The following is a 14975-nucleotide window of genomic DNA, read 5'->3' as shown; positions in this document are numbered from 1 at the left end:
TTAGTAGAAGAAGTTTGAACAGGATGCGAAAACGGATAGGGAGCCAGTGAAGGGTCTTGAGGAGAGGGGTAGTATGAGTAAAGCGACCCTGGCGGAAGATGAGACCAGAACATGGCCTTAATTCAGCCTGCTGCATCAGTAGCTTAAAAAATGCTGACTGTTATGAACTGAATACTATCCCCTAATTTTATTTTATAAATAGCCTCTTATTAATGTACTTTGAGGTAAGATGGCCTACTGTTTATAGTAGCAGTTTTCTAATCTGTCCTGAGGGACTGCAATGGAGGCAGTGTATGCAAATCTATCTAGTCATTTCAAATATCCTGAAAACTTGATTGGATGGTACGCCTTCAGAACAGGTCTGAAAACTACTGGGTTTGAACATCTGGTTGGGAATCAGACAACAGGATTAAAATCCCAGTTCTCTCACTGACATTTCTTGTGGCCATGGGCAAGTCACTTTGAGGCCTATATGTAGCCCTGAGGTACCTTAACTTCTGAGCATTAGGTCTGAGAGTGGGCAGGGGCATCCGTTACACATCTCTTGCCCATTGAACCTTGCAAGTGGGGCCAGTGCAAGATGTATTCTAGGATCCTCCTTCATAGAGCCCATACCCCCACTAAATGCAATCACAGGCACTGAAATAAAACAAATGTTCAGTCAGGGCAAATCAAATCAGAGCCTGTTGTAACCTGGGATCTCTCAGTGCTTCTCTATTTGAACATCCACTCCACAGTGACCAACGACAACCAAACATAAGGCTCCAGTAGACTTGTAGAGCTATGCTCTAGTCCTTAATCAGCATTCACTAAATCAGCCTCCTGTTCTCCAACTACAATCCAGTCTTTGAGGCTGTTTTAAACACTACACCCAATCTACAGTAGAGGTGTGAAGTATGACACTATAACATTAGAAAAGACCAGGCTAAATATCACATTTCAAAAAGGGAGGACAGAGTTTCAGACTCTGAGTTACTTCTTACTTTTCATGAATAAGCAATTTTTAGAAAGCAAACACTTAGCTTTAAAACAAAATTTAAGTAAATGAAGAAATTTATTTATTTATTTTATTTTTGTTACATTTGTACCCTGCGCTTTCCCACTCATGGCAGGCTCAATGCAGCTTACATGGGGCAATGGAGAGTTAAGTGACTTGCCCAGATTAAAAGAAAATTAAGTAAATGAGGATATATTTAATGAGTTTCCAGTTGGTTCTGTAATAATGGATGTAGTATATGATGGGGATTGGTTTACAGGTGGTTGGTGGGATAATTATTGTAATTTCATATTTTTATATTAACTGCTCTGCACAGTTTTTAATTGAAAGATGTGGACCATAAGTCTATGAATTAAATTACATTAAATTTTCAGTGGGAAGAATCAGGGTCCATAGGATACCACACTGTGTTGGGATGCAAGTTCAAAGCCAGAACTGGCCAAAATGTGTCTCTCTTGGAACTGAATAATTCTACTCTAAACAGGCCTATAGTCCCTCTGTAGGCCTGTGTAAATGTTTTCATGCCACCAAGCAGAAATACAGCCCCCCCCCCCCCCCCATGCTAACCCAATCCATGTTCCCTTCTCTTTCTATCTACCGCATGACACACATCATTTTCTACAAAATTTCCTTTGCTATGGCCCCAGGGTTAACTTTATAGCACCCTTTGATATTAATAGTAAATGTTCTGTACTTGATTTATAGAAGGCAATGTCCCATTGTGCCAACAGAAGGGAAAAAAACTTTTATAGATTAGGCCCTATATGTACTAATTTATTCCCTTGTTATTTTATGTTTTGCTTCAGGGAAATAGAAGCACAGTAGATGTGTCTATGAATTCTAAAGCAGCTGTGACCTGCATAGTTTATTATTTCTATACTTAGGCCATTTCCTAGTAAATAACAAAAGTCCATATTGCAGCATGATTTTATGACAAATAAATCTAGACATCTAACTGAGTGTGCAGATCTAATTATTCTCTGCAGGAAAAGATGGAGAATAGCTTCTGCAGCCTGTGAATGGAAATACATACCTGGAACAGCCAGGGTAGGCTCCAGCTCAGACTACTATTCCTGACCTGAGTGTGGGCTGACAGGATACTCCACCATGAACCTTGGACTCGTTGAGACCTCCACTTTTTAGTTCACCTCTTTTCATTATTTTTTATGGTCATGCCAGAAAACTTACCTTGTTTCACAAATACAGCTTACTTTCTTTCACAGGGGGATACTATAATAAAAGGGCACCTCTTTTATGCTTATTTTACGAAGGCCATACAAAAAAAAAAGAAGAACATTCACAACCCATATCTAAAAACACACAACAATATGCAACACATCAAATAATGAAACAATAAAAATAATCATATTGGTTCATCAAAAGTAGGAACAATACCACAATATAATATAATTATAGTTATGGCCAATTCACTATTCAATGTATTCAATCAAGAAAAAGGAGAGTAAAGAGAGCTTCAATATATCACTTCAAAATGTTATAAACTCTCTTTAAAAATATGTTGACAAGGGTACTTCAATACCTTAATATATAAGTGAAGCAGGGGCATAGCTATGGGTGGGCCTGCGTGGACCCAGGCCTGCCCAATCTCGGCTCAGGCCCACCCAGGCAGCCAGCAGCTGTCCGGTCCTCCTCTGCCTAATTTTGTTTTTAGTGCAGCCATTGTACTGTTACATGGCACCGCTACTCCGTCGCTCACTCCCTGAGTCCCCATCCAGTTTTAATCTGAAGTTTCTGTACCCCCCCCCCATGTGCTACGGCACCGCAGTGCTGCATGGGAGGGGAAACTGTGCCGGCTACAGTCCTGGTCACGGTTCCTCCACTCTGCCCTACTTCTGAATGAAGATCAGCCTTATTTTGTTGATTTCACCCAGGCCTTAGCACTCCCCCGTGGCCCCACAACAGCACACATGGAGCAGAGCACAATGATTGCACTCTGAGTCTGCACCACTATCTGCCACTATGGAGATGGATGGTGGGGTAGGGAAGGGAAAAGCCGATGCCAGGCTGAAGGGCAGGGATGGACTGATGCCAGGCTACAGGACAATTGCTAATGTATGGTCCTCTATTCTGTAATTGATGAGAGTTGGTATGTGCTCTACATGTGACCAAGGTGAGAGATTCTGCGGGCATGTAGTTTGTGTCGGGTTGTATGAGTCTGACTTGTCTGACTTTTCCAATGGGATGTGTATTGCTGTTATGTATATGCACTGCTGCATTTATAAAAGTACTGTTATTGGTATTCATGTTCAGAATTGGTGTTGAGATTTGCAACATAGGCTCTAAGAAGTTTCTTTGCAGGATTCAGTGTTACTTCACAAAGTACCTGACAGTTAAGGGATTTTGTATTGCTATTATTGAGGTGCTGCCAGAATTTGAATACATCTTTCCTGTGTATTTATATAGCAAGATCCTGTCGTGTGTTGAGAGGTTTGCCACTGTAGTAGTAGACTTATGTCTGGTCAATTTTAAGATATGGGAAAATGTAATTATATTTTTAAAATATTGGTTTTTCTGTTATGTATGTGGTTTACGCTGATGCAGCTGTTAGGCAGACTACTTAGAAATCCATCATCAAGTGCATTCTAAGGCCTTATTTTGTAGTATCCCAAGAAACACTACTCATACCTATATACATAGTGCCCACCCATATTAACTCTGGGCCCACCCAAAATGTCAAGGCTGGCTACACCACTGATGAAGTTTAATCCAAAAATTTTCTTCAAAAGGTAAAAAGCCTCAGTTCCCGCTCCTCCACCCAATCTTTTTCATGTACAGGATGATAGGATCACTAACGGGTTTAAACTCCTCACCGGCATAAAAAAAACCCTTTTCAAAAAAGATCACTAAAACTTCATTTATTTTCAAATCCAGAGGACCAGGACATTATCCCCCCGATATTCAGCCGATGGCAGTGTTTTTTTAAATGCTGATTGTCACCGGCTAACTTATGCCCCGATATTCAGTGCTGGGCCATGTCCGGCCACCAGCACTGAATGTCAGGGATTTTCTTTTTGGACAGACTGGGTGCCTGACACTTATGCAGGCTTGGCCAAAATTCAGCCAGGGCTGCTTAAAAGTTATGCGGCCCTGGTTGAATATTGAGCCTGCCGGCCAGAATAATTTTTTTAAATGTTTTTACATTTCTTTTTATTTTTTTTTCTTTACTAAAGCCCTCAAGCCCCCTCCCCCACTAGTGTCCCATTCTTTCTTTCCCTGCTTCCAGCCCTTGTCAAGGGTCCCTGACCTCCCCCTGCTGTGCAGGCAGGCCCTCTCTATGGGCCTAGCTGTAACCCTGGTGGTCCAGCAGGGTTGTTGGGGTCAGGAGCGCCGCCCCTTTGCTCTTGACCCTTGTGATGCCAGTCTAAAATGGTGCACGAGCTGCCGCGAGAGGTTACAGCAGCCATTTTAGACCAGCACCACAAGAGGCAGGAGTGATAGGGCTGCACTTCTGCCCCCAACGACTCCACTGGAGTACCAGGGATACAAGTAGACCTGAAGGGAGAGCCTGCCTGCATGGTTGGGGGTGGGACGTCAGACTCCGAACTGGATTCAACAGCTCCTATCAACAACAGCACGGAGGCCGAAGATGAACTTTAAACACCTCGGGTCAGCTGGCGGGGGTTTGGGGTCCCCCGCCAGCTGAAGAAATAGTTTTTAAGGCAGCGGCAGTTGGAAGAGGGCCTCGGCTGCGGGGGTTGGGGTCCCCCGCCAGCAAAAGTAAGCAACGGCAGCAGGGGACGGTTGACGGCGGTAGGGGAGTCCAGGGCAAAATCTGCGGGGGCCCAGGCCCCTGAGGCCCCACGCAGATACGCCCCTGTTATCAACATATTTTGAAAGAGAGTTTATAACATTTTGATATGGCAAATTCACTGCCATTTTCATTATCAGTCCAAATCAACTAAAGTTCAATTGTGCAAAAACAAACAAATAGATATCCAAAAAATATTCTCAGATAAAGGGCAATTCTATAAACTATGCTCCCACATTTACATGCTACTTGTGCATCTAAATGTATAGAATGCTAGCACTTATCCATTATTTGTCCTGTTTGTCTGTCCTGATTAGATTGTAAGCTCTGGTAATTTCTGGTAATTACTAACCCATATGATTCCACTCCCTTTAATTCATTCACCATAGATCAAACTTTCTATCCTTAGGAACCCACTCTGAAGATACTAGGTGTTTTCATTGATCATCAGCTCACGTTTGAACACCATGTCTCCAGGGTAATTTTCGAGTCATTCACAACACTCTCGAAGTTAAAATGCATCAGACCCTACTTTACATCTGGAACTTTAAGACTGCTAGGTCAACCTCTAGTTCTCTCTGATTACTGCAACACCATTTATTCAGACTGTAAGGAACAGGTCTTAAAAAAATATTCCAAACTGTACAAAACACAGCTGCTCAATTTATTTCCAAACGTCCTCATTTTGAGCGAGCCACTTCTTTAATATAATTACATTGACTCTCCATTAAAGCCAGGATCTTGTACAAGCTGTGTACCTTTATATTTCAAATTCTTCATGAATTGGCTCTGGATTATATGAACCATTTAATACAAATACATCTTCACATAAAGTTCCCTCCTTGGAACCAGAGACTCCCTTTTTCTTCATCAAACAAACTTTAAAAATATGGTATACAATCTGGTCTCTCTTTTCTTATTGTGAAACTATCAATATGTATACTATTTCTAGTCTATCAGCCACTCTGTAAATCTTAGCCACTTCAGGATAACTCTTCAACATTGTTTATACTCTGTAACTTTAATTTAATCTGTAAACAACATTGAACTCAAGCCTATTTTCGGGATAATGTGGGATATAATTGTCATAATAATAATAATATAGAAAAACATCAAACACCATTTTCATCATCAGTTCAAATCAACTAAAGTTCAATCATACAACTTAAATATCCCCAAAATATTCACATATAATAAGTATATAGCAAAACAACAACAACAACAAAAAAATGTATCTTCTTCATAGCTGTAGCAGTGTTATGAAACCTGGCAATGACAGTGTGATACTAGAGATTTCTGAAGAAAATAAGTTATTTTTGTTGTTTTGCTAATATAATATTATATGAGAATATTTTTGAGAATATTTTATTTTTACTTTTTACACAATTGTATGATTGAACTTTAGTTGAGTTGGAGGGGCATAATCGAAAGGGGCGCCAAGTTTTCCTGTGGACGTCCTCGCAGGACGTCCCAGTGAAGGGGCGGGGAAACCTGTATTATTGAAACAAGATGGATGTCCATCTTTCGTTTCGATAATACGGTCGCAGACGCCCAAATCTTGACATTTAGGTCATCCCTAGAGATGGTCGTCCTTAGACTTGGTCGTTTCTGAATTTCAGCAATAATGGAAACTAAGGACACCCATCTCGGAAACGACCAAATGCAAGCCCTTTGGTCATGGAAGGAGTCAGCATTCGTAGTGCACTGGTTCCCCCTGACATGCCAGAACACCAACCAGGCACCCTAGAGGGCACAGTGGACTTCAGAAATTGCTCCCAGGTACATAGCTCCCTTACCTTTTTGCTGAGCCCCCCCAAACCCACTACTCACCACTGTACACCACTACCATAGCCCTTACAGGTGAAGGGGGGCACATAGATGTAGGTACAGTGGGTTTGTGGTGGGTTTTGGAGGGCTCACATTTACCACCACAAGTGTAACAGGTAGGGGGGATGGGCCTGGGTCCGCCTCCCTGAAGTGCACTGCAGTATCCACTAAAACTGTGCCATGGAGCTGGGTATGATATTTGAGGCTGGCAAAAATATTTAAAAAAACATTTGAGGGTGGGAGGGGGTTAGTGACCACTGGGGGAGTAAGCGGAGGTCATCTCTGATTCCCTCCGGTGGTCATCTGGTCAGTTCGGGCACCTTTTCGAGGCTTGGTCATAAGAAAAAAAGAACCAAGTAAAGTCGTCCAAGTGCTCGTCAGGGACGCCCTTTTTTTTCAATTATGGGTCGAGGACACCCATGTATTAGGCACGCCCAAGACCCACCTTTGCTACGCTTCCAACATGCCCCGGGAACTTTGGTTGTTCCCGTGACAGAAAGCAGTTGAGGACACCCAAAATTGGCTTTCGATTATGCTGATTTGGACAAACCCTGGGAGAAGGACGCCCATCTCCCAATTTGTGTCAAAATATGGGCTTCCTTCTTGTTTGAAAATAAGCCTGTTGGATTGACGATGAAAAAGGTGGTGAATTGGCCATAACCATTTTTGGTATTTACTATATACATATTAAATGGAGAAATTCTATAAATGGGCCCCTCTATTTTGGTGCCCCATGGTGAAAAACCTAGGGTCCTATTTACTAAGGTGTGCTAGCGTTTTTAGCATATGCTAATGCTAGACACACCCATAGGAATATATGGGTGTCTCTAACGTTAGCACGCGCTAAAAACACCAGCGCGCCTACAGTGTGGCTTAGTAAACAGGGGTCCTAGTCTATAAAGGTATCTGGGCAATTTTCACAGTTTCACAATGATTCATGAATAATTAAAAAAACAATCTAGATGTCAGCATTTACACCTGCTCTGAGGCAGACACATCAGTTAGCTGCCTGTGTGCAGTTGTGGTTGGCATATGTGCTGGTGGGGACAATTGTACTTATCTCTTTGGTATTAAACAATTCAAAACTCTTCTCAAAACAAAAAAAAAAAAGAGAGAGTGGTTGTTTTCTTATTTTCTTTTCTTTTTGGTTTGGTTTCTTTGCTGTATTCCTTAACTGTTTTTTCCCTGTCAATCCAGATTTGTAAAATCTAGCTCTTGACATGTATAAGGACTGGTATTTTCATGTTGAAAACCCTGAGTGATACCAATGTTTTTTTAAACATTTCTTACTAAAATGGATGTGCTGGCATTTGCATTTGTATTTCCCAACATCCTTTTAAGTATTTTACAAAACACGTTCAGCAAACTTGAAGGAAATTGTGCAGATCCCAACCTGGGCACTCCAATTCCTACCTTACACCCTAAGCAAAATTATGTTTTACATCTGCCAAATTGATACAAGCACTTAAGTTGTGATGTTTTTAAGTGCACATTATATTGAGGCTGTAGTTTTGCAGTAATGATTGACAACATTATTTGTTATTATTTGGGTTTTATTAACCACCTTTATGAAGAGATTCTCCCAGTAGGTACAGTTTAACATCAAACTTACAATTTTGTTAACAGCATAACTATAATGAAATGAACAAGTATAAACATAGATACAATGAATAAGGAAAACTTGAAAGCAGCAAATTGAAACCTAATTAAAACCCACCAGAGCACATCTTTCCAATATAGGAAACAAAGCTGCTTTTAACTAAATTATGATATTGCAATTCTGTAACAACCCTCCCCCCCCCAAAAAAAAAAACAACAAAAAAAACCTTAGAATCATGATAGCTGATAATCTGAAATGCTTTTGAACATCGTGTTAAGATGTCGTAATTAGGTTAAGAATAGCTGTCTGGCATACTATAGGTTACTAATACAGTCTCTTGTTTTTCAAACCCAGGGAAAAGTAAGAAGAAGGACAAATGCAGAAATCCCCAGTTGTATCCTTTGATCGAGACTCAGTTCTGTCCTTGTGACAAATACAGTGCTCAGCCAGTGGGGAACTGGTCTGACTGTATTTTACCTGAAGGCAAGGTTGAAGTATTGTTGGGCATGAAAGTCCAAGGAGATATCAAGGAATGTGGGCAGGGATATCGCTACCAAGCGATGGCATGCTATGATCAGAACAACAGGCTTGTGGAAACATCAAGATGTAACAGCCATGGTAAGTGCAGGCATCACTTCCCTTGGTAATTCATTCCTTCTCTCTCTCTCATTGTAAAATCTGTGCTGAGAAATGGGTGGGTCTGGGAAACATTTAATACTATTTATGCACAAGTCAGCAAAGCATAAGCAATTACATGAACATACCAGAACAGTAGAACAGGGGAAAATGGAAGAATGATTTTCCTATAAAGGTAATGACACACATAAAATGATTGGGGTTCAAGGTCAGTTCAAGGGTTTTTGTCCAGCATCTCTCTTTTCCCATGGTGTCCAGCATCTCTTTCCTTCCCTACCATCCCTTTCCAAGGTATTTAGCATCTCTCCCCCTCTCTCCCCAGTGTGATGTTCAGCAAATTCCCTCCATTCCCTACCACCACAACAGATTCACGGGGTCTTGAGCATCTATGCATACTCATAGCCTGCTAGGTTTTTTTTATCCTCTGAACCTCCTGTTTCAGAGTGGGCAGGATCTTGCAGGCCATGAACATATGTGGATGCTCAAGGCCCAGTACCACAAGATGAATCCTCTGTAGATGCTATAACTGCAATGTTGGTGCCATCCCCCAAATTGTACTACCCTTGGCAGATGCCTAGTGGATGAGTTGGCCCTGTCTGTGTTGTGTGGTTTGCTCACTCTATATTTCAATCCTCTTTATTGAATGAGTAACAAAAAAATACCGTGCTAGGAACATCAAAACAAGGAACATCCAGAAGCAAGATTTAGCAGACTGAAGTAACATGGCATTACACACTCTAATTGTTGAGCTATATATCCATCTCCAACTCCAGTCTCCCCTTCTGTACCCCTTGGGACAAGCTGGTTTAAGATGCATACATCAGCAGAAACCAAATAGTAAGAGAGCCCAGTTCAAAATTTTAAGATTCTGCTTCATGTAGTGGGTGTTAGGGTGGGCCAAAAAGGTTCCCAGGTAGCCTGAAACAGGTGTCCTTCCGGAGTATCCAGATCTTGGACTCACCGCCTCTTCATGGCAAATACATGGACAGAAGGAGGGTCTTTAGAGAGCCAGGCCAAAAGGATCACTTTCAGCACTATCAGCATCACCCAGTGCACAAATCTGGTTGCCCCACACCTGTGGGAGGCCACTCTGGGAATGGCATGCCATCCACTAGAGGGAGAGCTGAACACCTCCCCCACCAAAAAATGCTTGAGCTTAAGATGTTCCTGGTCCTGAATGCATGCCACATTCACCTTCAAGCAGTTCAGCACAGTTAACATGTTTGCATGCTTAACCGGTGATGTTATACCTCCCACTTTCCAGGAGACAATTTTCACCTCCGATGGCATTCAAGAAAACACAGGTAGAATCTGTGTTCTATGTTGCAATCCCCTGCACCTAATCCCCAAAGCTCAACATCCCCAGAGATTCCACATGAGCACAAAACAGTCCTCCCCCCCACTCACCAAGCAAACTCCAATCATTCTCATTCACAATTTGATAAATCTGACACAGTGTATAGTAATACTAATGACAAACCCAAACACTTTTAAAAATCAGGCTTGTCCCCAATTCCAGCTACCCACATCCTTCCATCGCCTGCTCATCCCCCTTCTCGTTCCAACTCCATCCCAAAAAGAACTATAAACCCCATCTAAGTGAGAATCCGTATGCCTTATCCCAGGCTGCCAGTGCTTATGTACTCCTGCCTCATCCATCAGTGGGCAAAAATCTTGGGGGCCACAGTAGTTCCATATAGGTGGCTTCAAGCAAAGTGATGGCCACAGTTGCAAAGACATAACAAAAGAGAGGGAACGAAGTACAAACTAAAGTTCAAACAAAAAAAACAGCACCACGGGCCTTTAAAAATGGAACACAGTTCTTTAATGAATGAGCCTTGACAAAAAGCTACAAAGCAACAAGGCACTTTCACTTTCTGTATCCAAACGGATGAAAAAGTGAAAGTGCCTTGTAGCTTTGTAGCTTTTACTATATGAGACGTGGGGTAAGGAATAATATGTTGTAGAGGAATATATTCGAGTTATTCCCCAAGTTTTCCACATCATCACTGTGACCCCTGACGCAGGTGCTAGTCACCGAAACACGGCCCGTGTCAGGTCTTTTTGTCAAGGCTCATTCATTAAAGAACTGTGTTCCATTTTTAAAAGCCCGTGGTGCTGTTTTTTGTTTGCACAGTTACAAAGACACCATATTCACAGATAAAATAGTCCACAGCCACACTTATTTATGTCTTGGTTGAGCTCCAGGATCACTCCAATAGAACAGAAAAACCTCTAATCTCTGAAACAGTCATAACATAGGGAGCAAGCGGTTTAACATCATGATCTCCTCCACTGATGTGAAAAAGAGCTTGCTATCATGTTGAACCTTCATTGGACGATTGTGCAGCTCAGTTCATATCGGAGGCATTTTCTTCCTAGTTTGTGCCACTTGGGCCACTTTGGGTCGAAGAGTCATTAAACAAGAGCAATTTATGCCCCTGGTACTCCAGGGCTCCATGCCTCCTATAAGCTCTCATAGTGCTCTCTTTGTCAGACCAGTTGAGATTTTGCAATCACAGACCACAGCCTTAGGGTCCAATCCTTGATCTGGCCTAAACTATGGTCCTCATCACGTGTAATGGAAGCTCACGCATTTTGTCACCATCAGCTGGTCTGGTAGCCAAGAGTCAGACACTGCACACTTCAGAATCTCTCACCTCCTTGGTTAGTCCCACTAGATGCACATTACAGTTTTCATGATCTTTAACGTGCTCGATGAGTTGCGCATTATCTGAGCAAAGCTGCACGATTTGTTCCTCCATGCGTGCCACGTGGTTCTCCTGGGCCAATATTCATGTATCCATCTCATCAAGATGCTTTAGCATGTGAAGCAAAATGCTCCCGAATTTCCTCCTGCATTGGTGAGAGTGGACACTATCTTGAGTGAGTCTGGATTACTCTTTTCCTACGAATGTTTGTGTTTTATTTTATTTTTTGTTTTTGTTACATTTGTATCCCGCGCTTTCCCACACATGGCAGGCTCAATGCGGCTTACATATTATATACAGGTACTTATTTGTACCTGGGGCAATGGAGGGTTAAGTGACTTGCCCAGAGTCACAAGGAGCTGCCTGTGCCTGAAGTGGAAATTGAACTCAGTTCCTCAGTTCCCCAGGACCAGAGTCCACCACCCTAACCACTAGGCCACTCCTGGTACCACTGCTAGTCACCCACAAGCGAACACTGTCTTGACTTGCTTCAGAAGCTGGTTTTCACTCTACTGCCTCCCTATTAGCCTGACTAATCTTCCATCTTGTAAACGTTGAACAGGAAACCCAGCCACATGCAGGCATGTAGCTCCTCAGTATACCAGAAGTCTCCTCTGGGTCCCTTTTAGAGATCGATTTGCTCACTCTGTAATCTAATTTTACTTATGCCGAAACATAGATTAGGGTAGCAGCTAGGGACTGCAAGATCCATTTAATTCAGTCCCCAGCCAACTCATGGAGGCACTCTGGTCAGTTTTTTATGATATCCATACTGAATATGCTTGAGATAGTTTACATAAATGGGATCTCCAAGTATGCAAATATATTTCATTATACAATTACAAAGAGACCAGACAAACCACTGTAAGTACAAGAACAACAGAAAGTCAGATGGTGGTACACCTAACCAACAGAAACCAGTGCAAATAGTATGGTAATCCCAAATATTATTACAACAAAAGGATCCAATTTGGCCATGTATAATCAATGGACTGCATCAGGGGTTCACTAGACTTGGGCTGGTCAAACTGAGTTGAGTTGCATGACTTGGCTTGGATAGGTGAAGTATACATTGGACAGACACGTTTGGTGAAAAGTGTTTAGATACCCCTGATATAGACAGTTGGTGAAACCTGGTTGCATCAGGACCTTGTATTTTAATAAAATTTGGGAAAGCCATACTGGTCGTACTGGTGCACCTCCAGGAAACAACTGGCAAACACTGATCTAGTCTGCCAAATTCTATTCCAGTTGCAGTACCATAGAACCCAGTCAATCCATTCACTTCTAATGAGTAGGGATCCTTTGTGCTTATCTCATTATCTCGTGCATTCTTCACATTTGGTTGTTTTTCTTTACCATTTTATTTATTTATTTATTTGTTGCATTTGTATCCCACCTTATCCCACCTCTTTGCAGGCTTTGGCGGGGGGTGGATTCCATGCCTTAGCTACATTCTTTGTGAAGAAATATTTCTTGATTGGATACCTGCTTATTTGTATATTTAAGTTATTTATATGTTTCTGTCATTTCCACCATCCTTTCCCCTAGGGCATACACATCCAGACCCTTAAGAGGGCAATCTTCACAACATCTGCAGAACTGCAAAATCCTCAGCTGGTTTTTACCTGCAGCTTTGCACTAATTTTCAAAGTAAAAGTGTGCACATACTTTTAAAATTACATGTAAGAAATGTTCCACCCACTTGCGCCTTGTTTTTAATGCTGCTCTGCTCTTCAATAATTCACTCCTCAACTCCTCCTCCTTGTACTTCTGCACTGCAAATACATGATATTCATTCTCTCCCCCCCCCCTCTCTAGATATATATATGGAGAGAGAGGGGCGGTTGCATTTACTCACTATTCAACCTTTCTAAGATCACTTTTCACACTGTATACTTTCTCATAGGTCTCCATTATGTTGCCGATCTTAGTTTCGTAGACTAAAAGGTAAATTATTCCATCTAACCCCTTTGCAAAATCAGTCAAATAGGATTTAAACAGAAGTGGCACCAAGGCAGCTCCCTAAGGCACTCCGCTAATCACCTTTCCTTCCTCAGAGTGAATTACATTTACTATTACTCCTGTTGCCTGTCACTCAACAAGTTTCTAATCCTGTCCACCACCTTGCAGTCTACCCATAGGCTACTCTGTTTATATATAAATCTACTGTGTGAGACAGAATGAAATGTTGAAATCCCAGTATACCACATCTAGTGCATGTTCTTGATCTTAATTTTCTGATCATCTAATCAAAATAATTGATCAGATTTGTCTCACTATGGTCTCTCTTTGGTTAAGCCTTGATGAATCCAGCATCCTACTGCATTCAAAATACTTCAATATAATTTCATTTAGTAAAGTTCCTGTTAGTCAGTAATTTCCAGTACTCTCTCTATTTCCACCTATGAAAAGGGCATCTACCTTTTCAAAGTCTCACAGAATCATTCCTGTTTCACATCGGTGGATCTCCCAGAACTTGTCTGAGATACCTTATTATTGTAGGATTTATTTATTAGGATTTATTAACCACCAGGTCAATATTCGGCCAGTGGTAGTAAGTATTTGCTGTAGGAGAGATTAGGGATTGGTCTTGCCCCAATGATTCCCTAGACCACCAAGGATTTAAAGGTAGGCCCAGGGGGAGCCTAAAGGGGTTGTGGGAGGATGGGAGGTCCTAGTTCACATAGCAATGCTTTTAAGGATGAGGAGGAGAAGGAAGGAGGGATTGCCATGGAAGGACCCAAGTGTTTTGGCAGGGGTCTCAGGAGGAAGCATGGGAGGATGGGAATAGTCTTCAGGGGGAGATGGGTGGGAGGAGAAACCAGAGGACCTCAGGTCTATACCCAGAAGTTATCTGGGCACCAACTGATATTCAGTTTCAGTGCCTGAATAGCTAACTAGGCAAAGATAGGACTGCTTTTTATGCAGTCATATCTGCTTGGTTACCTATGTGGGTGTTAGCACTCAATATCACCACCACACACATAATTGCTGGTTCCTCTTCAACACCATCCCATAAGCCCCTTTCCTGCTAGTTTGTTGGTTGGTGACACTGAATATTGAATGCTTACCGCCCCCCCCCCCCCACACCTTTATGAAGAGATTCACCCAAAGTGGTGTACAGCAGGTACAGCTTGGTCTAATCTTAAAATTTTGTTAACAGCATAATGTAACTAGAAGAAGAATAAAACATTTTTATTTAATTTTACCTGCTCCCTGAGGCTTTGAGTTGTTTAGGGGGAGGTCCAGTACTTCGTCCTATGTTGGGGGTGGAATGCAGGTGTCATGGTCCGTCACAACCTACGATAATCCAGGCTGCCCCGAGAGGAGAAGAGGTGGGCAAGACTCTCTAGGAGAGCCCCTGGGTTTCCTAAGGCCTGCTGCAGGCTCAAGAAGCTACAGGGAGTTCTCAGGATAACATGGTACGTGGTG

The 14975-nt window shown here is 42.1% G+C and overlaps 1 protein-coding gene across 1 annotated transcript in view; it reads left to right on the top strand.

The window, feature by feature from the left end:
- The window catches only part of THSD7A (thrombospondin type 1 domain containing 7A), a 510747-nt gene that overhangs the window by 353596 nt on the left and 142176 nt on the right, over positions 1 to 14975 (top strand). The window contains 1 exon segment of the mRNA XM_030201155.1: positions 8548 to 8811. Coding sequence (XP_030057015.1) covers positions 8548 to 8811 — 264 coding nt within the window.

Source organism: Microcaecilia unicolor, chromosome 1, assembly GCF_901765095.1.
Source record: "Microcaecilia unicolor chromosome 1, aMicUni1.1, whole genome shotgun sequence".
NCBI classification, from domain to species: Eukaryota; Metazoa; Chordata; class Amphibia; order Gymnophiona; family Siphonopidae; genus Microcaecilia; species Microcaecilia unicolor.
Note: the sequence above shows the minus strand (reverse complement) of the source record. Positions and strands in the feature narration are given on the sequence as shown.